Below are 25,724 nucleotides of genomic sequence, written 5' to 3' on the forward strand. Positions count from 1 at the left end.
AGGGAAGGGGTTGGGGAGAGTGGATTGGGAGGGAGGGAGAAGGGGATTAAGGGGCATTATGATTAGCACACATAATATAGGTGGGTCACAGGGAAGGCAGTATAGCAAGAGAAGACAACTAGTGACTCTACAGCATCTTACTACGCTGATGGACAGTGACTGCAATGGGGTATGGGGGGGTACCTGATAATATCGGTGAGTGTTATAACATCAATTTTGCTCATATGAAACGTTTGTAAGATTGTGTATCAAGGATAACTTAATAATAAATAAACAAATAAATAAATACAAATTTTTTTAAATGGGGAAGGCTTTTGAAAAACTTGAAGGCCCAGAAATAAATAATACAAATGAACAATAGGATCTGGAAATATTTTAATAAACTCACTTAGAAGACTTAGATAATATTAGATATGGATGTGACAGAATATTAGGTTTTGTTTGCTTCCTGGCATGTCCCTCGTCACTGTCTCCCAAGCCTCCAAACCTGGGTCACCTCTGCTTGTTCTCCTGCCAGTGCATTCCTCTGTTTTCCATTTTTACTGCTTCTGCTCTGGCCAGTAATTTTCAGACACTGAGACTGATCACTGTATACACTGTATATGCTACCTACAAGTACAGAGGTGAGCTTTAATGACAGGACTTCCACTTACACCTTGAAAGCAGGAGAGAAAGGGAGATGGAAGTTTAAAGTCCAAACCTGCATTGAGTGAGTAAGTAGCAGAAAAGCTGTTGGCCAAAGCTTTCCTCTCATTTAGTTCCTGGCTAGGACAGATGACCCCAAGAGTGTCTCTTCAAATATCATCTGGGAACAGTGACCACCTGAGGTGCTTGCTTAGCACAAAGATTCCTGAGCCTCATCCTTGACCTGCTGAAGCAGGATCTTGGCTGGTATTTTCATTTTTACATGGTGATTTTGATGCATGCTTACTTTTGAGAAACTACAGCCCAACAAGATGAAGAGTTGTGGACCATCTCTAGACATGCTCAAAGTCCCATTTACTCTTATATATGATGTCAGCACTGAAAGAGTCCATGGAAATCCCAACTTTACAGATGTAGGCACTGGGGAACAAGAAGTTGTATTTGGCAAGATCTTTATACTTTTAGTGTCTTAGTAGAGACTGGGCCCCAAATATCCTCATCCCTAACCATCCATATGCTCATTGCATTGATCTGAATTTCTTATCTATTATTTCTTATAATCTGTGCAATGGACCGGTAGGTCCCCCACATCAACATGCACTTTTTTCTCTAGCTCAGGATCAACGGAAAAGTTAGATAAATCTCAAAAGAAATAAAAACTTAAACTGGAATTTTATCCGTGGAAATTTCTGGCAAATCGCAAAGTAGTGGTGCCCAAGGAAACTTGTTGGTAAAAAGATTTCTGTTGAGATAATTCTGTGTCATTTCCAATCTGCTGCTTCTCATTGTCCAGTCTCACCAGGCAAGGAAGTTTTTAGGAGTACACATTTATTTCAAGTGGCATATGATATTTTATATTAATGGACTAGAGTGGTGCCTCCCAAATGTTAAATCCATAACTCTGATTCTCATACCAGTTCCAACATCTGTGGGTTTTTTCCCCAACACCAGGTAATTCTTGGACACCAGCTTGGTGTCCTGCAATTCAACTCAATTCTGACACTACTTGGAGATAGCATCAGATCCCACAGGTTAAGGGCTCAAACCTGTAAGACTGCCACCATCCCCCCATCCTCTTTCAGACACCAATTCCAAGTTCAGATTGCTACCCGTGTTCCCGATGACCGTCTATATTTCAGAGGTCCCCAACCGTCCCCTCCTTGGATACAATTTATTTGCTAGAGTAAATTGCTCTGGTTTCACAGACCCAGAGAAACATTTTGTTTGCTATAAATGGATATAACCGAGAAACAGCCAGATGGAAGACATGTATAAGGCAAGGGACACGGACAGGGCGTGGAGCTTGCATGCTTTAGGCACACCACTTCCCAGCATGTGTTCACCAGCCCGGAAACTCTCTGAACCCAGTTCTTAGGGGTTGTTACGGAGGCTTCACTGCACAGGCATGATGGATTAAATCATGGTTCATTGGGAACTACATTCAACCTCTCGCCCCTCTCACCTCCCGAGGTTGGATGGGAGGGCGAGGCTGACCCACCTCTCTGATCACATGGTTCCCCTGCAGGCAGCCCCCATCCTTCAGTTTCTAGGGGTTTTCCAAAAGTTGCCTCACTGACATATAAAAGACACTGTTATCTCTCTCATCAGTTAGGAATTTCCAAGGTTTTGGGAACTCTGAGCCAGAACAAGGATGAAGACCAAATATATATTACTATAAATCACAGTATCACAGGGACCATTTCAACCTGCAGGAGGTTTGATCCTGGCAAAGTGAGTAAAGATAATAGAATGTGTATGTGTGTGTTTATTACACACACCACCTTTCCTTGGGGACGATTATCCTTTAATCTGAGATCACGTCTCTACTTTGGGGCTCAGGGAAATGAGAAGAGGGGAGTTAAAATGTCTTTATGAATAATGGTGGTAAAGGTGGTACTTTAAAGGGTTATATGGCAACAACAAAAGATGGAATTTTTAAAATCCATAAAATCAAGTTGTAAACAGCTAAATTTTTTGCATTTTCTTATTACTCTACTTCCACATATTGAATCTCATTTCTGCAAATCAGCGCCCATATGGAGGACACTTCATCCTACATTCTTACCCCTTAGTGCCATGACCTCATTTCCAAAATGGGCTCTTTCATGCTATTTCATCCTTCTACTCAATCAGTCACATCCTTTTCATGATCTGATTTGCCCACGTCCAGTCCGTTCTTGGACCAATATAGCCCATCACTTGTCTTTTCATTCCACTACCGGCACTACTGTGGTTATTCAAATTCATCATGACTGCCAGGCCAGGGCCCACTCTTCTTATTCCCTAGAGTTAGTCCCTTTGTTTTCATTTCCCTCTGTCCAGCTTAAATTCCATGCTTTGTCAACTCAGCAAAATAAATGTGGGCAAAAGCCCAAAGCTGGATACAACCAACACACGTCCATGCCAAAGCCTCCGAGTTACTGGAGAGAATCAGAGGAGGCAGGCTGGTACCAGTGCTGATGGCAGTGCTCTTACCCAGCTTCTCTGGTCAACTCGCCCTCCCACTCTTGACAGTGACTGTTTCAAATCTTCTTACTTGTAACACTTAAACCCACAATCACCTCCCCAACTTTGAGCAGTCTTTTATTTCATAGAAATACGGAAACCATTATAAGGGAAATTCCTCCTGCAAAAACAACCACCTAGCTTCATTTGCACCCAGACTCATACTTCCCCCATTAAAAAAAAAGAAGTGTCTCCTCTCCTCTTCCCCCCAGATGCTCAGATTTACCATTTTCTCATAGTTCAAGGAACCCTATACTGGTCAGGTACTTTTCCCTGAAGTATTTTCAATCTTACTCTTAATGGATTTTTGCCATCAGCATTTAAACGTGCTCAACTCTCTCCACCTGAAACAAACATTTCAGCTCACTTCCTCTAGCTACTCCGACTCCCTCTCCTTGACTTTCAAAGCCAATTTGTCAAGTTTCCTATGCTTGTTATTTACCTCTCTTTACTTTCCACGACTGCCTAATCCACACACTAAGCTGACTTCTGCCTCGTATTTGCACACAGAATCCCGTCAAGATCACTACATCCTCCTGTCACAAATTCAGTGCATATTTAAAGCATTTGTTTCCTCTGGATTCTCAGAAGTTTGTTACCATGGGTGGCTTCCTCTGGAAAGAGCTTCTCCCCTTGGCCTGCCTCACCCCATGCTCTCATTTCCGCCTCCGACTTCAGCTGGGTCTTTCTGTCCCCTTTCCTAGGTTTAGATGTTGGAGCTCCCATTTCCCTCTCATGCTTTTCCTGGATGGAACCCCTAGGTACAGCACCCACAGCCCCCCTCAACCTCATCTACTGTCCCCTTGATGACTGTCCTCCAGCCACACTGGCCTCTTCAATGTCCCCTGAAGCCTGCCAAGGCAGAAACAAGTTTTAGGGAATATTTCAGTAAGATCAGTGAAGTAGCTTTCAACACATTGGCCAACCATGCATCTAAGGGAACTGTGTGTGTGTGTGTGTGTGTGTGTGTGTGTGAGAGAGAGAGAGAGAGAGAGAGAGAGAGAGAGAGACAGAGACAGAGAGAGAGAGAGACAGAGAGAGAGAGAGACAGAGAGAGAGAGAGAGAGAGAGAGCGCTATAAGTTCCCTGAACTTACATTTAAGTCACCTAAAAACAAAGCATAAGGGGTAGATGAGGCAATGGACTCTTTCAGCTCAAATATGCTGCTTAATAGCTTTTGAACCAAGTTTAAACTTGGCAAGAGCATTTTCTTAAGAGATGCTCACTTTTCTGAACATTCTTAAACATGCTCAGTTCCTTTCAGTCTCAACGTAGCAAAGATGGTAGAGGTTCTGTGCATGGACATTCTTTTGTGGATTTTTGTTGGCCAGCTCATCATGTGATACTATATTGTAATCATATTGCAGAGAATAGGGATGGAACAATTAGAGAATAAATCAAGAAACTAATTTGAATACATACCCTAGTTTGTTCTGTCAACTAAAAAGCTGATACTGAGAATTACTTTAGACTCAAGTTCTAATGTTAAGGAAGTTATGATTTCTCAGCTAATACCTACAGAGGTTGAGGCAAAGAAAATTAAGAAGCTGGACAAAATCCTATAGCATGGCACTTGGAAAGCTATGGCACCCTCTCCACCCCTACCCCTGGGACAGACCCAGGGTCTCATCACTCAGATAGTTTGTGCTACTTCTAGCACAACCTGTTAAGTCCATGGTTGAAGCCAGGTAATACCATGACACGGTTCACAAAGGTCAAAATGATATAGAAAAGTAAACACAGGAAATGGAGTTTCCTCAAAAAACAAAAAATAGAAATACTATTTGACCTGGGAATTCCACTCCTAGAAATTTACCCAAAGAAAACAACTTTTCAGATTCAAAAAGACATATGCACCCCTATGTTTATTGCAGCACTATTTACAATACCAAGATATGGAAACAACCTAAGTGTCTATCAGTAGATGCATGGATAAAGAAGATGTGGTACATACACACAATGGAATATTATTCAGCCATAAGAAAGAAACAAATCCTACCATTTGCAACAACATGGATGGAGCTGGAGGATATTATGCTCAGTGAAATAAGCCAGGCAGAGAAAGACAAGCACCAAATGATCTCCCTCATTTGTGGAGTACAACAATGAAGCAGTGCTGAAGGAACAAAGCAGCAGACTCACAGACTCCAAGAAGGGACTAGTGGTTACCAAAGGGGAGGGGTGGGGGAAGTTGGTTGGGGAGGGAGGGAGAAGGGGACTGAGGGTTATTATGATTAGGACACATGGTGTGTGTGGGGTCACGGGGAAGACAGTATAGCACAGAGAAGACAAGTAGTGACTGTGGCATCTTACTACACTGAGGGACAGTGACTGCAATGGGGTATGGGTGGGGACTTGATAATATGGGTGAATGTAGTAACCACATTGTTTTTCATGTGAAACCTTCATAAGAGTGTATATTAATAATACCTTAGTAAAAAAATTGTAATAAAAAAATTTAAACAGTATATTCTTTAAAAAAAAAGTAAACACAGGAGAAATCTCATTTCCATCCCTGTTCCTACCCACTATTTACATTTTTATTAGTAGTTTCTTTAATGCTTCTGGTATTTCTTAGTGCAAATGCATATTCTTATAGCCCCCTTTTTTACACAAAATACAGCATACCATCTACAGTGTTCTGTGTCTGCTCCTTTGACACTTAAGCATATATGCTGGAGATCTTCACCTGTCAGCTGAGGAGGACCCTCCTCATTGTTTTACAGCAAATGGTGTTCCATTGTGAGGGTGGATCATGTGTATTTAACCTTCTTTACAGTTGGGCTGCTACCATTTTTTTAAACCATTAAAACAACGTTGTGATGAGTAACCGTGTATATAATTTTGTATATGCACGAGGTGTATGGGTAATTTGGATTCTAAGAAATGAGATTGCTGCTTCAAAGAGTAAATAACTTCCTAGGAAGTGCCACATTGCCGTCCAAGGGGAATTCTAGCATTTGCAGTCCTGCCAGTGGGAGAATACATTTCCCCATAGCCTGGCCAACAGAATGTCATCAAACTAGGGTTTTTGTCAGTCTGATAGATGACAGATGATACCTTCATTTAATTTGCATCTTAGTATGATGCAGATTAAGCTCTTTACCTGAGTAAAGCATAAGGGACCTTTGGTCTTTTTCAGTGAATTGTCTGTTCATGCCCTCAGTTCATTTTTCTGTTGGGCTGTTGGTTTTTTTCTTTTTAGTATCTAAGACTTCTTTGCTTAGTAGGGAGGTTAGAATGGGCTGTTTTCTTATCATATTACAGAACTATGGCTTTAAAAGAGTCTTGAAGAAGTTATTCATGCTACCCACTACTCCTTGGAAACAGGAACCCCTGCTCCCTAATAAGAGAATTTTACCTGTTTTTCTGACTTAAAAGTAATAAATGTTCATTATAGAATTATTGGAAGGAATTTAAAACCATGTTCATACTTATATTCCTTTCTAAGAACATAAAGAGGGAATGTCTTCCTTGTCACAACTCCACCCTAGAAGTGACCACCAGTGGTCTGTTGCACATCCTCAGTTCATTTTCTCCCCTCTGTTAGCTCCACTTAAAATGCATGTGGTGGCACATTTTATTTTAGCAGTACCCTTTATACTCTGTTACTCACCATTCTGCACATTACCAACCAAAAATATGGTCATATTTAGGGACTGTGATCTATGCAAACCTAATATCCTTCCTGGCGTCATGGTCATTTTAAGAGCAGGGCCCTCTAAGCAGGCCTGGGAAGAAGAGAGATCTGCTTATCTTATGCAGTAATTTGCCACCTCAAGTATTTGATTATAGGGTCCTGTTATATCCTCTTTGGTTAAAAACATCTTAACTTTAATTAGCACATCACAAACAACTACAAAAAAAACTCTGATCAGCTGGTAATTTTAAGTTGGTGTTTATATTTTGAAATAAAAATTCACAACAAAATCTTATAAAATTGTTACATAGGAAAACACCTTAAGATACCATTACATGCGTCATTTATTTAGAAAAAGCTACAAACACAGTTGAAACAAACAGCTGTCACTTTTGTACATGAGTTCCTTTCTTTGAGCAAAAGCTCATGTGAAGCTCAGAGTGAAAACCAGTGAGTTGTGCTAGCCGGACACAAGGATGCAGGGACGGCTCAACCCCTCCCTGGGTGAGGGGGCTGAGCCTCCCTGGGGGCGCCGGGCTGCTTCTCCTTCCTCCCTGGCGTTCAGCTTCCCGCTGCACCACGGCAGGGGAATGCTGGGGGATCCATAAAGTTCTGTGTGCCAAGGTCCTTTCATTTCAGTCTGTAATTACAAACAGTCTCATTTTTTTATTGTAAACTTCAACAGAAAATAACATGCTAAAAATTTTACTACAGAGTACTATGATTTTTGTTGTGATGTTCAGAAACTTTCCTTTTCAGAACTTTCTGATTTGGTTCATTTTCTTGGAGACTCCTGCCTTGCAGGCAACCTCCATGCACAGCAGGTACCTGTGAAGAAACAAGTTCTTTTTCTGAAGCTGTGGCCTATGGCTCTGCCTCCATCACAGGCTGTGCTGTGTCTGTGCTCAGGCTCAAATCATCTTCTGATCTCAGGGTGCCCAGATGATTGATTTATTGTTTCCTCCTTATAATCTCAGTTTAATATCAAAGTTCTATTTTCGTATATTCCCATAGAGTTTCTTCAATTCAGCTGCTACCAGTTTGATCCACATTTTGAGGTTTTTACGTAACGGCTCCTCATATATTCTGCTGGTATGTGAAGCCCAAGACTGCAGAGGGACAAAGGCCAGGATGCATGTGCTGGTGGGTAGGCTGCATTTCAGCACCTTGGAGTTCTACTGCCGTCCCCCTCTACTCAGGCTGCATTTAGCCTTAGAAGAATCGACGACTTGTTTGCTCACACTTTCTCTCAAGTAAAATATTTAGTTTCTTTTTCAACTTTAGACATGATTTTTTGGCAACAAAGACATGCTCAGGACAAACATCACAAGACCATGCGCTCAGATAAAAGATCTAAAAATACAGTTGACTTATCTCCAAACACCAGTTCTAAATCAAGGTGTCCAAGCCTTTGACCATGTCCATGGGTCCCCAAGTTCTAGGATACATTATTCTACATCATCATTTCTATAGTTTGACAAAAACTAGAATGCACACTCTTAAATGGGTGCATATTGTATCATTGAAATTCATAACTTCAGTGTTTAACTTTTTCTATAATTACTTGTAAATTCACAGCATCACTAATTATGAAAACTGTTAATTTGCAATCATTTCCTTGCATTATAATCATATCACAATCCATTTTTACTTATTTCTAATTAAGTTTCGATTTCAACTACCTGATTCTGCGTTTTGAGGTAGCTTCATAGTTTTGTTACAATGAAAGTGGCATGTTTCAAAGTACCACCTGGAGCATTAGATTAGATTTAAATGAGAGGAAAATATAGTTATCAGTTATACTGTTTCCTCCTTTGGCATATAAACTAAAAAACAAAGAATCAAGCATTTCTTTAGTGATAAAAATACAGTTCTTTTGTGAGCATAGACACAATACATGGAATCTGTTTCTTTGCATGAAGAGCAGAATCAAGAGAGTAAGACTCAAATTCTATTGCTACTTTCCGGTTAACCCGAGTAAGGATGTGTAGAACCTCAAGTTTGTGAGCGTACTGTTTGAGCATAGTACAGAGTGATTGGATGAACCAGGATCCATTCCTTGAATTTCGCCAGGAATAGTAACCTACGAGGCAAAATATAGCCAAAATAAAATGAATATCTGATTTGACAAATTATTTTATAATCATAAAGGTAAAAAACAAGCATAAACTTCACATGGAGGGAAAAACAACGGTGCTATGCATATAACCTGTGCTTCTGGCAAGAAAAAGAGTTGTGGGCTAACTTCACTGACTCACTGAGAATTCTACTTTCTGGGCTTCCCTTCCAAAGGTATAAAAAGTATGTCCTAAACTTGTCTGTAGGGCACCCGAATAAAGTATAATAAACACATTACAAAGTATTAAAAAAGTTTTAAGAAGGGAATAGTGTATTTACTGTACTTTTTTATCCATTGCTTTTAATTTAGTGCTTTCCCTGGAAAGATGCCTAGAGGTTAAAAGAAATATCAAGCATATTTGAAAATGTAACACTGTTAAAAAATGTTTGTCCTGTATTTCCAAACTTTGTGACACCCTAGTTAGTATAATGACAGTAAGTATAATACTATAGTAAATAACTGTATGATCAATATTTGTTTATATGATGACATGTACAACACAACCGTGGAGATTAATAACCTGTTCATATATTATTTACTTCATTTCTTTTCCCTCATCTCACTTCTACCCTCTCATATACTATTCATGTTTATCTTCCAAAGAATTCCTGGAAGACATAACCTCTCTCCTCTTGCAGGAAGTGGGTGAAGCTCTGACTTGGCCCATTTTACTACATAGTATCCTATCTGGCTTTACGTTCATGAATGCCACTTTATGAAAGCATGTAACAGAAGATCCTTTATATAGGTGTAGTAATGACGCTTGTGTAAGTAAGCTTTTTTATATATGCATTATTTTTTGGCCCAACTTTGCTAAAGACAACTTTCTGAGACTTCTCTGTGATTAAGGTAGCTGTTTTTTTGAACAAACTCTTCATTGTTTAAATGAACATACAACATTCCTTTTTTGTAACTTTCTTACCAGGTGCTGTAGAATACGCATACAAGAAGTCGGCCTCAACTGGTATCTTCTGACACCCCATGTCATCCTGAGCACTACTGTCGGTCTCAATACCAGAGTCTAGTTCTGTACCTCGGCAGGCCTAGAGGTTAGAAAATAAACACTAATTAAAAAAAATATGTCTGTAAGCACCTAACTTATTTCTAAAGGCTGTGTAAAAGTTTATGTTAATTATGCAGAACCTTATTGATATGTCTAAAATTAAAATAAGTCTATATCTAAGTGAATAAGAAAGTTGTGATAGTTCAGTTGATAATCCACAACTGATTAAATTAATCCTCAGTAACGCAAGTTACTTAGTTATCTATTACCTGAATAATGAAAAGTTTGGGTTTTCCAGTTAGACTTCTACAACAATCCCCTCTGAAGAAACGTGTTAATTTTTTCAGGTCAATAGGTCCATCTGTTCCAAAAATTACTCCTTCATCACCATGGCTTAGCAGCACGCAAATGAAACTGCTCCTTTTGCTATGATCTTCTTTAGAAACTGGAAAATGTTTACAAATAAGAAAAAACAAAGCAACAAAAACCAATGCAACTTTTTTGAACTATCTCATATATACTGCATGGGAGTAAGAAGAAGAAACTTAAAGTAGAACTAAGAGATCATCTAAACCCAGCAGGGGGCAGAGCAAAACACCTCAAACCATTTTAGGGCATTGGTATGAATACCTTATATTACTTCTACAAAATATATAGAGAGCAGGATTATTATACAGTACAGTTCCACAGTTCTCATGCTTTGTTGTATGTTTAATTACAGCTAGATCATAACACAATATTGGACAATGAAGGTCATTCTTTCAATTATTTCTTACCACTGTACATCAATTCCATAATTTGCTCGCATGTAAGATCATTTTTATTCCTGACTTCATATTTCAAGTTTGTGAATGTTTCCCTGAGGTCTGCTGCATCAACATCTGTACCAGATCGAGATGCCATTCCTTGGAACAGAAAGAATTACTTTTAGTTGCATTAAAAGATTAACTGCTCTGAAATGAACTGAAATTCAGCCATTCACACAATCCATGATAAATTCTTCTTTTCAAATGCTAAGAAAGTTCAATTATTCTGATCATGGTGACACAAAGTCTCTTTAATTTCTTAGCATCTAAGACACTAAGCTATACCTGTGTTAGTCATGAGGTTATCTCTCACAGTTGCTTAGATAATGAAAAAGAGAAACAACTTCAATGCTTAATGAGAGGTGTTTGGTTAAATTACTTATGACTCACTTATTCACTTAGGACTGGTATACTATGTTGCCATTAAAATTTTTGTAGACAAAATCTTGCCATGGGAAAATGGCCATTGTTAAAAAAAAATATGATCCTACTTTTATATATATAACAATAAACACATCTCACAAAATCAGAGGAACTGTATTTCTTTGATTTTAAGTTCCCAATAATTTTAAGATATTCCTTTCATAATCTTTTCAGGAAAAAAAACACAGACCACTACCACATTTATATTGTTCACCAGGCATTCTGCTATGGGTAATCTTCTTTAATCCTTCCAATCACCAAGAGAGTTATTATGTATGACTGGCTTCACTTGTACAGATGTGGGACATGAACACAGAGGTGTTCAGGGACTTGTCCAAGTTAACAAAGCTAGTATTAGACTATATCCCAGGGTCCTGGGCTTTCATTATTCCTTGTAGTTCCTTCCACATAAATGGACACTTTTGATTGTATGATGTACTCAGACTTTAAGAAACTTAAGCATTAGGGGCCCATACCTTAAAATTGACTAAATTTAGTATGTATGAATAGAAAAGACTAAAAGTCTGTATCTCTGCTGATTATATCTGAGTAGTGTGATTTTAATTTTTTCTATTGCTATAATTTCTCAAGTTTTTATTATGGCCATATATTATTTTATAAAATTAAAATAAGCTCATCAAGGTTTTGACATCGGAAAGGCTGAGAACTCCATGCAACTGTATGACAGAGTGGCTGAATTCTGATCCTGAGTAGTTGAACAGAAAACACCAGACTATCAGAGAATTTCCTGAGGACCTGTCCTTCAAATTTCAAAGCAGAAAAGGAGCTCACTCTAAGGCTAAAGCCAGACTAATGAATCTAAGTTTTTTTTAAGTTGAATGACATGCCCCCATCCCCGACTGTAACCCCTTAAGAACAAGTTAACAATGTAAAATTTTATAGGAAGAGGGCATCATAACTAGCAATGTGAGGCAGAATATCAAATGGCTGAACGTGGTATCTCAATACATAACCAAACCAATAAAATGGTACCATTCAGATTTAGACACCCATTTTCAACTATTCTTTATTCACTCCTCATAACTAACCTTAACACCAAATCCTGCTTATCTTTCTAGAATACTCTGGCTTCTTTTCACCACCACTATGGTAGAAAGCCTCTTAAATTGGATCTGCTACTTCTAGTTTCCTTAGTTAAAAATTAATTCTAGTATGACTAATATGACAATTCAAAAAATTATCACAGTATCAATTTAAAAATGAAAAATGGGGAAATAGGCAAAATACTCATTTATATGGTAAATTATTCAAATTAGGTAAATGGAAATTAAGGGAAGGCAGTATTATGAAATCATTAAAATAATAGATATGAAAATTATACAGCAACAAAAAATGCTTATTTTACATTAAGTGGAAAAAACAGTATACAAAATATTGCTTGCATGTTAAAAATAAAGCTTTGAAAGAAACTGTCAAGGAAAAAATATCAAGTAATACATTAAGATGTTAATTAGCTTTTTAGGATAGTGAGGGATTTTATTTTTTATATTCTCTAAACAAAAAAATCTGAACTGTATTATAAAATGTAGATTGTACACATATAGAGTGAGAAGGGGATTTGCTGATCAGGCCAAGGTTTTGCTAAGGGAACAGTTTTAGTAGTGATAGAGGCAGAAAACGGGTCCAAGAGAGGTGGACAGAAGTGAAGATGGCAAGCTTAAAGTATGTTTTCAGAGTTTAGGAAAGAAGACCAGTATTACACCAAACTTAAGAGGAAGCAGAGTAAAAGAAGGGTCACTTTAAGATGGGAGTCTGTCATCTTTGTAGCGTAAGAGGACAAAGTACATAGAGCAAACGCAGACACAAAGTAGTGAAATAGCTTAGAACCTCTGAGCTTGGGATGGGGATCAGCAGCACCGGGGTTGAGGCCCAGCTCTCCCACTATATGATCTGCATGACTCTGTGCAAGGATTTTAACCTTTCGGTATCTAATTGTGGTTACTTTTCAGTGCTATTATAAAAACTGAGACAATACCTGTGAGGTGTCTTGCATAGTTCCAAGAAAGGAAAAACACTACTTACTACTTGTTGAGATCCCTCATTAGCATAAAAGATGGGGCAGGAGGATACAGAGCAAGCAGGGTTACAGAGAAGTCATGACAGAGGAGGTCAGCACACAGACAGGAAGAAGGCGAGCTGCTGGAAGGAGGAGATGATGACAGGAGAAGACTGAGGTCATGTTGCAGGACCTGCAGGGTCCTGCTCTGTGTCCACTGCATGGCTACTCTGTGTCATACTTTACTAACTAATAACATCAATACTATTTTTTAAAATTATTATACCAAATATAAATGGCATAAATATTTGAAAAGGATTAAAAGTTATGGAAAGATACATACCAGTACTTTCATCAAAGTTCTTATTATTAATTATTATACATAAACCCATTTCAGGATAATCCATTTTGTAACTACTGTCCAAGAATATTTCGGAGTCCACTGACTTGCTTCCATGAAAGATCTTTCTGTTTGGAAATCAAACAATAATTTTCAAAGGTAGAAAAAAACGAACAATGATGCTGTTCACATTTGTATTTTAAAACACCTAAGAACTGTTATAACTAGAAAAATTTTAGAACTTTTATAACACATAATATTTAACATCTGTTGACTATTGTGTGCCAGGCCTTGTGCTGCAGGCTTTTCCTCACTTAAGTTTCACAAAACTCATTTCACAGCTAAGGAGATGTCTGCCAGAAGACTAAGTGATGTGTTGACAGCCATGTAGACACTGTATCAGAGCCAGGGCTGAACGTATCAGTTGGACTCACTCAGAGTTCAGGCTTCTCATTTCTATATGTTTTCTTCTAAATTCTACAAAATTTCTTATGACTCTGCAATATTTTATCCTTCAAGGTAAGAGTAAAATCTTAAAAACTGCCCTGAAATTATTGGAAACCAATAAAAGGCAAATATAATTCAAGACACAGTATTTATCATAATTCCTAAATTACTCCTTAAACCTATGAGCCAAACAAATATATATTTATTAATACAGAAAATCACTATTGTAAATAATTGAAAATACTTGTCTGAAGGTCACTTATCCAAAAACTGTTATCTAGAACACGGTCAGTACAGTTTTTCTCAACAGGCCAAATGCTAGCTATTTCAGGCTTGCAGGCCATGTAGTCTCCGCTGCAGGCACTCCATTCTGCTGGTGAAACTAGCCCAGGACAATACGGAAACAAGTAGGTATAGCATGTTCCAATAAACTTGACTGAAACAGACCGCAAGCCTGACCCTTGATCTAGATTAATAATCAGGAAATAACAGGTCTAGGAACAGCCAAACATCAACACCTGAAGTCCATATACTCACATACTTAAACTGAGAGTATTTCACATTATACACGCTTCTGAAATAGTTGTTGGAAAAAGACTAAAATACTAAATGAAAGCAGTTACGGTCAGAGACAAACTATGGTATTTAGCTAGAGATGAAGATCTCCCATTTTACAGGTGAGAAAATGCAAACCCTGAAAGCCACATGACTTGTTGAAGGTCATATGGATAATGGATCACAGAACTGGCAGTCCCACCACCTCCTGATGCCTTCTTAGGAGGCAGGTGCTCCTCTACCAGCCATATGATAGCTACCAGCAATAGGAGGGGCCATGCCTGGTAAAGAGCAGAGACTCAAAAAGCCTAGGAAGTTGAAGATAACCTATCATACATATGATCAAATCAGGCCTAAATCTGTTTGGGGTTCCGATGTAATTTGCCTGTTCCATGTGATATGAAAAGGTAGGAAAATGTGTAAATTACTCTAAAAGGGCTTCAAACAATCCTGAAAAACCTCTGAAGTGAGATTGCATTTCAAAAATATAATTTCTAGGAAAATTCCTTTCCTAAACAAACATTACTAAATCTTTATTGATAATCTGTTACTAGTATTGCTGTAATTCTACTGTTTAGGACTAATGTTACTAATTCCCTGGGTGGTCCAGAATAATAATACTGGGTCTCAGAAATAGACTTTTAGAACTGGAAATATCACAAGGGATCCCAAATGGATAATAACAGATGCAAATTAAGAGTGAGTTTTATCTTTTCCCTTTCTCTATCTGCTGGTTATTAGAAACATTAATAAGCAGAATATTCCCAAAAGGAAGACTGAGAAAAACAAAAGGTAAAAGGTATTCCAGAACGAGGCAATTCTTCCCCAGACTGAAAGCTGGAATTTCATTTTAGTCTTAAAACTCATACATCAACAGGAGGCCCCAAAACTCCCCCAAACACAAAACCTCTCATCCTGTAGATCTGGGAAGGTACAGAGGCCCCAAGCCTAAGTCTACCTCCTCTGAGGTGACCTACTGCTTCTAGGACAGGGTTGCCGACTATGGGTCAGGCACTCGGCCTGACCCTTCCCTCAAGCCTCCCCACAGTTCTGTGAAAATTTTTATTTTTTAAAGACGAGATTCAGAGAGTGTAAGTAAACATATGTAAAGTTACAGAGCTGTTGATGCAGGACGCCCACTGGGTCCTTGTGACTCAAATCCCACATTCTCTCTGCTTCCCTACTCCTTGAAGTTTGTCATTAAATCTTTCCTTCTTTCTGTGATTATATAGGATCCCATTTAAATACTCACGTTTCTGAATTTTTAATGGATTTTGAATCCACTGAGTTTTCACTGGTCTCCATGGATACTTTTATGAACTAGAATATAAAGAAAATCATCAAAATCAGTCACTATAAGATCACTGCATTATTTAATTATTCCAGTGATTATTTCTCCAAATTAATACGTTATATGGACATTTTCACATTAGCATTACCACTCCTTTCCCCAGCTTCACCTCTAGTGTTAAAGGTTTCGAGTCGAACCCAAGAACAATAATCCTTTGTAAAGGTAAGTGTAATGTAGCCCATCGCTTGCTCTCAATCTCTCTTTAAAAATTGAGCTATGAAGTACATATAATGCTTAGATAATTAGTGTGCAGCTCACATCAATTTTTGTATTTGTATACCCCTACCGTATCAAGAAACAGATTGCAACTGGTTTCTATTCCAACAGATGAGGTCATTGGTAATGACTCAGCCTCCCAAGTCAATGCGGTTAAAACAAAATCATCCCAGCACAACGGTGTAGCTCACGTAATACTCTGCTACACTGCTTAGATTCCCAAGAGACACAGCACCGGCATGTTCCAAAGCTCCCTATTTTTAAACTGTGCTTGCCTGAGAATCCCAACTTCTCATTTCAGGTAGTGGAATGCCTAGGACACCTGGAGGTTTCTGCTTTCATTCTTCCATCAGACAATCCCGTTATACCTCATGCAGTGAACATGTCCTTATAATCATGGCAGCTCCCACTTACTGTGTGCTCATTAGGTACCAGGCACTGTGCTAGGCACCTTATCTTTTATCTTCCCATGAACCCTGAAAGTCAGGAAACCCAGCTTGTAGTGATGAAATGACTCCGTCCAGTGACGGAGGCCCTTTTCTTCCACTCTGCTCTGCTGCCTCTGTATAAGCCAGTCCCTTCCTACTTGTCTATGGGAGATCTACCAGGTTTTTAGCTTTCCAGAAGCCAAAGTACTTCCATGGCAACATGCCTCTCTAACTAAAGAAGACAAAGAAAGCAAGGACAAAAAAATCTTGAGTTTCACAGCCTCTACGAACCCTGGCTATCTCAAAAATTTCACACAAAGTACCACTTTAACTTCACTCCTACGCCAAAATCAGAGATCGTTAAGAAATACAACTCCATCAATAGGACTCACTCAACCACAAAAGCCTTTATAGAAAGTCCTAGCCTCCCCCTTTTTAAGTTTGTGTAATTGTGATAAAATATACATAAAATCTACCATTTGAGGCATATAGCTCAGTGTCATTAAGTACAGTCACGTTGTTGTGTAACCACCACCATCCATCTCCAGAACCTTTATCTTCCTGAACTGGAACTCCACACCAAGCCGCCCCTTTGCACTCCTGAAAGCTGAGGAGCCCTCTTTTCTTCTCCAAAGCGAAGTCCCCTCCCTCCCTCTCCCTGGGCACTGTGTGCGCCTATGGTGGGAACGATGGAAGAACACGGAGAGGAACCCATTCGAGTCAACCACACAAGAGAGTAGTGTTTCACCTTCTCTCAAAGCTCGTCTGTTTGTCATTTCTACAAAGGCTCTTTGCTTTTCTACCATCTTACTTCTTAAAGGCTTTCTAGAAAACTAAGGGAGGATGGTAAGTACAACTGGGATGAACCACCTTTTAATCAGTAAGCAAATATTTAAGTTAGCACATACTTTGTGCCAGGTACCATTCTAGGCACTAGGAGGGTGGATGACAAGACAGAGTTCCTACCTTCAGGAGGCTTTCATTCTAGAGAGGAAGAGTAACTACAAATGGATAATAAGATTTCTGATACTAATAGGGGTTATGAAGAAAATAAAATAGGGTAAATAGAGCGACTGGGAGAATGAGCTATTTCAGGTATGGTGAGTAAGGTGGTTGGGGAAGGCGACATTTGCACTGAGATCCACGTGGCATAGAGGTTACCAATAAAGGCTGTACTTGGTGGGGGAGGGGCCAGCAAGCACAAAGGCTGTGAGAGCGCCTGGGGTGTTCCTGGTACAGCAAGAAGACCTGTCTGCCTGGTGCACGGCCATGGAAGGGAAGGAACGAAGGGAGATGAAGTAGGACAGGCGAGATCACACATGCCTCAGGAGCCGAGAGGAGCTTTGACTCTATGCGAGGAGAAACCACTGGGGTGTTTTAAGCAGAGGAGGGACAGCATGCTTTAAAAAGATCGCTCTGGCTTCTTAGTGGAGAATCAACTGCAGAAGGCCACTCAAAATCCTTTAGGAATAGTTCTGGAAAGAGATGATGGCATGTTGGACAGGTTTGAACAATGGATATCTATATGTAGATATATATATGCAGTAGGATCCTGGAACTGAGGACTGGAGATGACCTGGAGCATTCTGGTATTTACAGGGCAAGCAATGCCAGCACAGGACCAAAGAGAAGTGAAATGGGGAAATCAGGTACATGTGTACCGAGTGTGTGGAAGTCTTTGAAGGAAATACTACTTCCAACAAATTTTTATATCTTGTCGGCAATAAAGCTATAAGATGAAACGATTCTATCCTTGTGATAGGTAATAGAAGGTTTAGATTTAAGTAGTGACCAGCTTTTCAGAGTTTTAAAATATTTGGCTTCTTGGCTTATACCAATATTAAGACTTCACTAAATATCAGGTGACTTTGTCATTCCCTTTTCATAAACAACTTTAACTAAATAATTCTTAAAGGTTAGCAAAGTTTTAGATCAGTCTTAGTACAAAGTAGTGTAATGTAATTTCTGGTATTAGACATGAGATAGACAACTTTCAATAAGATAAGTTGGTGGCCAAAAGGTAAAAACATGAATTCTTTTAGGATAGGATTTAAAAGTGCCTTTCTATTTGATAAGGCTTTCTCGGCAGCAAATACTTTAATGTATTTCACTCATTTCATTATTAGTATCTGAATAATGTATATTGCAACAGTATCAGTTGACTTTCACATACTATTAAAAATTTATATGAAGGTAAATACAATCATTGCATCAGGCATGTGCACATTTGCTTCCCACTTGTCACCATCTGCCTTTTCCACATGACAGCACCAAACCCACTCTCCTGGGAACACAGCTCTGCTTCTTGCAGAAAGTATTACACTTAGCATGACCTCACTTCCATTAGCTAATGCCTCGCTGCACACCAATTACTCTGGCGAAGGTGAGCTCATCTTAGAAGGATAAAAAAAATTATCCCCCCAGGGAAATATTTAATGCCCTAACAGGAGGTTAAGTTCTTAGAACATTTTCATTTGACAAAATATAAATAGGAAAATATACAATAAGGGGTGAAAAAAATAGATTCTAGCTCAGCAATGGACTTAACATTGTTTCTTACTCTATGGATGTATATAGTTCTTTCCATCAATTCAGGATGCTGATGATATGAAAGTAAATCTCTGAACATATATTAGGTCCCAGAAAAGCTCTAAGTAAACCAATTGTCCTTAGATGGCAACCCAGGACTGGGGTCTCAGGATCAGGTCTCTAGTTGCTCGTTCTCTTTAACACTTGGCACCAGAGCTACAGCAGTCAGATGGATCGTGGTGACCGGTGTCAGGACAGACGTACTGTCACTCTAAAATAGACATTTAAACACTTCATCATGTGCTTTCCCAAAGAAGTGAAAAGTTGTAGTATCTTCCCTATTTATGGTATAGTTAGTCAACTAAAGGGACTGTTGTATATTATGGTACTGAAGTAAAGCAGAATGAATTACCCACAGAGTTAAGGCAGAAGAGTAAAAATTTCTAAAACTGAAATTTCTATATGAAGGTATCAAATATTAAAATTTTGGGAAAAATTATTATAAAATCAGTATTTTAAAGGGTGCCTATGGTTGAGATTTCAAAATGAGATATTAAATTATAACCAGTTTGAGAGATTTCTACTCAGCTAACCTGTCACCCGTTAGTAGGCTGTCCTTGGTATCTGTCCTACAAGGAAACTGAGGTAAGGGATAAAATCCGACCTCTGCCCTACCAGGTTTAAAATCCCAAAATGACACATCAGAACCAACACTCCTTCCATTTTTTCAATCATTTCCGTGAATATATCTTAAAAATATATATATAAACTAAAATAGGCAACTAAAAAAAAAGTCAAAAAAATCACAAAGCTGTATGCGATTTGCATGTTGTATACAAAATGTTAGGTAGCGACAACAGGCCCTCTCACCGCCAGTTCATGTTATGTAGACTCTGAGCTAAAAGGTACCTTCACGTATGTATCTACTTATGTATTTCCGGTTAGTCCTTCCAACGATGCTCTGAGGCATGATCCCCATTTTTCAGCTCAGTTCACTAAGGCTCAGAAGAGCAGGTAAGTAACTTCTAAGTGGCAGAGCCAGGATAAACTAAAGTAAGTTCAGTTATGCCCCCCAAACAAATACAACCATTCTTTCTTCTTCTGTTCAAAGGGCCACACGACCAGAAGACAGGCGGGAAATGCTCCCCACTACTCAAAGCCATGAGCCAGAAAGAGCATAGTACTTACTATGTGCTAGGGGTCTGTCTCCCCTCACCTGAGGTCCTAAGATGGAGGGACAAAAAGGGAAATGGGAAAGTCCTTGCACACCCAAATATTTTATATGAAATAAATGTAGAACGAAGGATCTTGGGTGCCTTTTATAAAAATCAGAGATAACCTAGAAGGCCTCCTCCCTCTGAGAACTAATGTAGAAGCACATTCAGGTTTACAACCATCTGATTAAAGAAATCTTACCTGCTAGAGTTTTGAAACTGTGAAAAGTCAGCCAGGAGTATTTATTCATTTGTGCCGTAATAATTTAAGGAACAGCAACAAAATACTGTAGTAAACCCAGAGGGTAAAGTAACAGAAGAGACATGGATCCTGTTCCTGTGTGGGACTTAACCCTGATGCTCACTGGTAATCAAAGCGGCTCAACAACGTAGACGCCAGTGCTCAGTACGTACCAGAGAACTTCATCTTACTCTTCCCTATTCAGAAGCCCTACAAGCAATTCAAAGGCAAGAAGAAATAGGCGGCGAAACACCACGATGCACAGATTTCCGAAGCACTGTCCCAGACACGGCCTCATCTTACCTCACAACTGCCCAGGCACAGAACTCTGGGAGGTAGGTTTACTACTTGGGCCTAATTTATGGATGAGCTAGTAAGTGTCCCCCTTGGGACCTGGCCTCAGGTCCTTGGACAACAGAGTACCTCTTCTTCTCCATTAATTTCTGTTTATTAAATCTGTACAAAAGAGCATCTAATAGTTTAAGAATTCCCACAGCTTTTTTTAGGCTAGAACAACAACCACTGTGTCCTTTCTTTGAGGCAGAGCTGAAAGAACAAATACTGGGCACCAAAACTGATTTAATGCCATTCATCAAAGTTCAGGCTGCTTTCTAGCATTAGAAGGGAGATGAAGCAGTAGGAGATTGTGTTAAATTATATTCAAAAGCAAAACAGTAAAGCAGCATTGTAATTGCCTGTATCAGATAAGATGTCAGTCTCTTAAAACGGTAGGAAGCAAGGCCTTTTTGCAGAATAGAAAAAACAAATCCAATTTTGTTAGGTACAAGGTTTCATGTTTTTAAAAAGAAGAACTGAACAGGTTTTATTCCCACACTCCAATAAGTTGTTCATTCATTCCTTAAAACACATTTTAACTTTCAAAAGTCTTTTGCAAAAGAGAAGAGCAAAACCAAAGCTCAAACATCAGGTTGTGATAGGGACAATTCAGGCTTTGCATTTCATTCCTAGAGATCACGTAACCACAACACATTCGAAGTGGCTGAGCACATTTTGATGCTGGCTGCTGTAACCTCCTTGCTTATTAGCAGGCACTACTACTGTTTTGCACATTCACATTGTTACAGCAACTCCATATTTCATCTCTACCATTCCTTATAACCCACATCTTTTAATTCTAATTTGCTGAGTAATTTTAAAATAGGTTTATTTTTTCTGGAAAAGGCATAATTATGAAAAAGGATAATACTGCAGTATGGGCATTCACTTGGGTCAGGCCCCAGATATGGGGAACGACAATAAGGAACAACATAACAAGATTAAATACAGTCCCTCATGGAACTGCTTACAAGCTTGTAGGGAAGACAGCAAACAGCCACTGCGAAGGATAAGACATTTCCCTTTCAGGAAATGCCAGATGCATAAAGACATAATAGGAAGACAATACTGAAGTGTTTACTGAGAACAGAAACATAAGCAGGAGTTGCTTAAGCAAATGTTAATGAGACGAGGGCAAGGGAGTGTAAGAGTGTTCCAGGCAGAGAATGGATATTAAGAACAGCAAGGCTGTGCAGAAAGTGAAACAGCGCAGTAATGAAAGATAAGGCAGAGGAGGGGACAAGGAGCCAACCTGTACTTGGCCCTGTTAACCATGTTAAGGGACTGGGTCTGTCCTATGGGCAAAGGAAACAGCTTTCTAGATTTTTATTTTGTAACTATCACTCAGCCTGTGCAGTAAAGAACAGACAGAGAGGGGCAGAGTCTCTGGGAGTATGGAGGCCAATGAACAGGTTGCTGTAGCCAAGTGAGAGCCCAGGGTGGCTTAAATCAGAGACGGAGACAAGTGGACAGATCTGGTGGATATTTAGGACGTCAAGGGGCTTGGTGGCTCACTGGGGGAGGGGCCAGGAGAGGTGGCTGAGAGGGCTGGTTCCTGGTTTCTTGGCTTGGGTACCATTTAGGGAGAACAGGGAAGAGGCAGCTGTTTGAAAAGTGAAGCTTGAGGGCAGACCCGAGGAAACTACGTGTGACAAGTGTGAGAAAAGCACTCTTGTTCAACATGGCCAGAGGGGATAGCAAAGCAGCTCCTAGGTGACTTCTGCCCATGGACACAGTCACAGGGACGAGCAGAAACGATCTATGGAGGCCTTCGGGTCTGAAAAGGAATTGGAGTTTAATGCTTGAAATTACGTTTCCGGAAAACCGAGAAACACAGTCAACCCGGTTAAATCTGGGCCTGAGCCAGAACAGGCGGCACAGACCAAACCCTCGGTCGAGAAAGGGAAGATCAGCTCCGAGGGCGGGCGCCTCCGGCCGGCTCGGGCCCGCCTCCGACCTCGGGGCACCGATTCTCGGAGCCGACCCTGCGCTCCTCCCTTCCCGAGCCAAGCCTCAGCCTGCCGTCCCGCCCGCCCTCACCGGCCAAGCATCCCGCTGCTCCCGCCCCCGCTGCCCGGCCTCGATCCGGCCTCCCGGCCTCCCGGTCTCCGGGCTCGGCATCCCCAGCCCAGCCTCCCCTCCCCGGGGTCCGCTGCCCGGCCTCCACATCCTCTGCCCGGTCTCGCGCCCCCGGGGGCGGAGGGGGTCTTTCGCTTCGCGGGCTTCCGCACTTGTCCTGCACCCGTCGTCGTGGCAAAACAAAGGACTTGCCACCCGGATCGCGCGCATCTCCTCCGGCCCCTGAAGCAGCTGCAGGCCGGGGCCGGTCCCCGGGGCGAGCGCTGAGCTTGGGAGGATGGAGCGAGCGTGGGGAGCGGGCCGAGGGCTGACAGCGCCGTGGGTCGGGGCGACGGCAGCACTCACCGTACGGGATCCAGAACGAACGCAGCAGCTCCACCTCACGCCAGCTCGACTTCCTCGCCCGCGGCCCGCAGCTTTAAGGCTGAGCTCGGAGGCGGGGCAGGCCCCGCCGCAAGCTGGCCCCGCCCCGCCGCACACTGGCCCCGCCCTGCGGCCTCAGCGCCGACGCGTTCTTGCCCGCTCTGTGCGTCTGAGAGCACCGCCTCCCCGTGCCGAGCGCCGCTCCCTCATAGGTCGGCGCGCTCCCAGGGCCGCTCCCTCATAGGCCCGGCGCGGTCCCGCCGCACGAGCCCTGCTCCCTCACGGGCTGCGTGTACCCGCCCGCTCAGACGCCGCGCCCCGCCCCGCGCCAGCTTTGAAAACTCCGTGCAGCTACGGTGGCGGTTCGTGGGTTGCGTCCGCCGTCGCGGACCAGGAGTTCCCTCTCACGGCGCAGGTTTCCGCAGGTAAACGGAGGCGGACTCGAAGGCCGCGCGGCGCCGCCGCCTCGTGTGACCTCCGGGAGGAAGGGAGCGGGCGGCGCCCGGCACTGGTAACCTCTGCTCCCTTCAGGTGACCGAGGCCTTTCCTTGAGGTCGCCCCCAATTCCCCGTCCCTAAATCAAAAGCCTTAACTGCTCTGCTGGTTCCCCGCCTTTTTCCGAGTCACCAACTCCTTTCAGACCCCATGCAAACCGACTCGTGTTCACAGAAGAATGGAGCGACGTCATTGAACATGGAGTTCTGTACCAGATTCCAAGAGCTGGCAAGTCAGGAATCCTATGTTGAGAACTAGCCTGCCCCCAACTCTTTTCGCCTATTCGGGTGTAAATCCGGGGCAATATTTTGTGCATAAATGTGCATCGTTTTATGTAACTACCATTTGTTGAGTGCTTGTTCTGTGCTCCAATTTTCGCAATGTTCTCTTGTTTTATCCAAATTTCAACAACCCTCGGCGGTGGGAATTCCAATCCTCACCGGGGCTTCAAAGGTTAAGTCGTTTGCTGCTGTTAAAAGGAGAGTTACAGTAGTTGACCTCGGGTCGCAGGAATAAAATTTAGGCCTTTATCCGTCCCAAACGCTGCGGAAACGCTGAAGGAGGCCCCCACCCCGCCCGCCAGCTCCCACGGCGGCCCAGCGAGCGCCTCTTCCTCAGGGAGGCCCCGGGGGACGGGCAAGTCCCCTCACCCCACTGTGATGCCGAACCCCTTCCCGCGCCAAACTCTCTTACCAAAATGGTGCGTCAGTTCAGCAGGGGTGTTCTGTCTTCCTGCAGATTGTGCTGCTTTACTTAGTCTAGAGAAACTTCAGTTGTAACAGAACAGTTGGCTGGGGGCAATGTCTTAGGAGTTCGGTAATTTCTTTTTACAGAGGTGACGCAGGTGGCAGAATTTTACCAGGGCCTGGAAGGGGAGGAATTTGGGGAAGGCGAGTGGGGAATTCCAGGGGAGGGAAACATAGGCGACAGGGCTTCTGGAGTGAGTGGGCCAGGCGCAGACATGGTCATTACCATTGGGTGAGCGGGCTGAACGTGGGTCGGTGGCTTCGGGCCAGGAGCGTTTGGATTTCTTGAGGAAAATCATAGTGTGAGTTAAGTGTTGCTCTGAGTCATTAATGAGTGTCTCCTATGAAAAATTAGGAAAATGAGCTGAAGGGTAATTAGTCTGGCAGAGTTACATTCTTCTGATAGGGGAGTCTGTGGGGATGGTAGAAAGCGGGAACGGGGGAATAAACACTTACTACTGTATCTTTTCTTATCCCATCAGCAGATTTTGGGGAAATTTAAGTATGAGTTCTGTTCAAGCACAGACAGGCAAAGTGGCTGGAGTGGAAAAAGAAATTCAGTTAGTGTATTTAATTTCTTAACATGTTTCATCTGGGAACTAAGTGTATATAATATTGTAAATGAATTTTAATTACACACTTTATTGTGAATACTTTAGCAGTGGGAGTAGTATAAATGTATTCCAAAAGGCCATAAAAGGGATTATATTAAGAAAACATTGACAAGTACAGGCACCAGAACATTACTAAATACTAGAAGTAGAGTCTCGTGACGAATCTGTACTCAGGGCAGTGGGAGAAGTTGGGCTGGGGAATAGGAATTGACTTGTGATTAGATAAAAGATGAAGGAAACTAGGAAAGCTGGCCAAGGAGAACTGTGGCAGGGTGGGCTTCAGATCTTCCTGGAAGCCAGTAATCATGATGCATGTGCCCCCTAGGCCAGCTGCTCCTGGGAACCAGGCCATCAAGTGTCATAGCCGGGCCGGTCTAGGCATAAACCTAGGGAAGCAAGACTGCTCGAGTCACTTCTCCACCCCCATCCTCAGGGCCCCTTCTCTCCTTGCAGTTACTCTGAAAGGGCTAAGTAAGCCTTTTTTCTAGCCTGACCATATTTAGTTGTAAGAGGTATCAAGCATGGTTAAATAAATATTCTCATGCTATTGTCAAGAAATAATAATAGTAGAGCTCTTCAGCCTACTATTTTAAAATACAACAAATATTTTTC

The 25,724-nt window shown here is 41.4% G+C and overlaps 2 protein-coding genes across 4 annotated transcripts in view; one reads left to right on the top strand and one right to left on the bottom strand.

Annotated features, from left to right (window-relative positions):
- Positions 1-7,032: 7,032 nt before the first annotated feature.
- Positions 7,033-23,349, bottom strand: CASP3 (caspase 3). The gene is made up of 7 exons (XM_036894323.2): positions 23,240-23,349; positions 15,753-15,820; positions 13,502-13,626; positions 10,689-10,817; positions 10,182-10,357; positions 9,832-9,952; positions 7,033-8,873 (listed from the first exon to the last, which is right to left on the bottom strand). Exons 2-7 carry the CDS (start codon positions 15,803-15,805, stop codon positions 8,644-8,646), a joined length of 834 nt encoding a protein of 277 aa, XP_036750218.1. The 5' UTR covers positions 15,806-15,820; positions 23,240-23,349; the 3' UTR covers positions 7,033-8,643.
- Positions 23,350-23,558: 209 nt separating this feature from the next.
- PRIMPOL (primase and DNA directed polymerase) overlaps positions 23,559-25,724 on the top strand; it is a 35,300-nt gene continuing 33,134 nt past the window's right edge. For 2 of the 3 annotated variants that reach the window (XM_036894355.2, XM_036894354.2), the window contains exon 1: positions 23,559-23,682. The gene's annotated coding sequence lies outside the window, so the exon portion shown is untranslated. Of the gene's footprint in view, positions 23,789-25,724 lie in introns of all 3 variants that reach the window. The other variant, XM_057505089.1, reaches the window with a different exon arrangement.

Source organism: Manis pentadactyla, chromosome 7 (assembly GCF_030020395.1).
Source record: "Manis pentadactyla isolate mManPen7 chromosome 7, mManPen7.hap1, whole genome shotgun sequence".
In the NCBI taxonomy this organism is placed as follows: domain Eukaryota; kingdom Metazoa; phylum Chordata; class Mammalia; order Pholidota; family Manidae; genus Manis; species Manis pentadactyla.

Bases quoted from the DNA above. Each gene is read 5' to 3' on its own strand.
- CASP3 (XM_036894323.2), bottom strand. From the start codon at position 15,805: ATGGAGACCAGTGAAAACTCAGTGGATTCAAAATCCATTAAAAATTCA. The intron at 13,627-15,752 runs GTGAGTATTTAA...ATTTCCAAACAG, and splicing joins TCCATTAAAAATTCAGAAAC to AAAGATCTTTCATGGAAGCA. The intron at 10,818-13,501 runs GTATGTATCTTT...TTCTGTTCCAAG, and splicing joins GAACTTTGATGAAAGTACTG to GAATGGCATCTCGATCTGGT.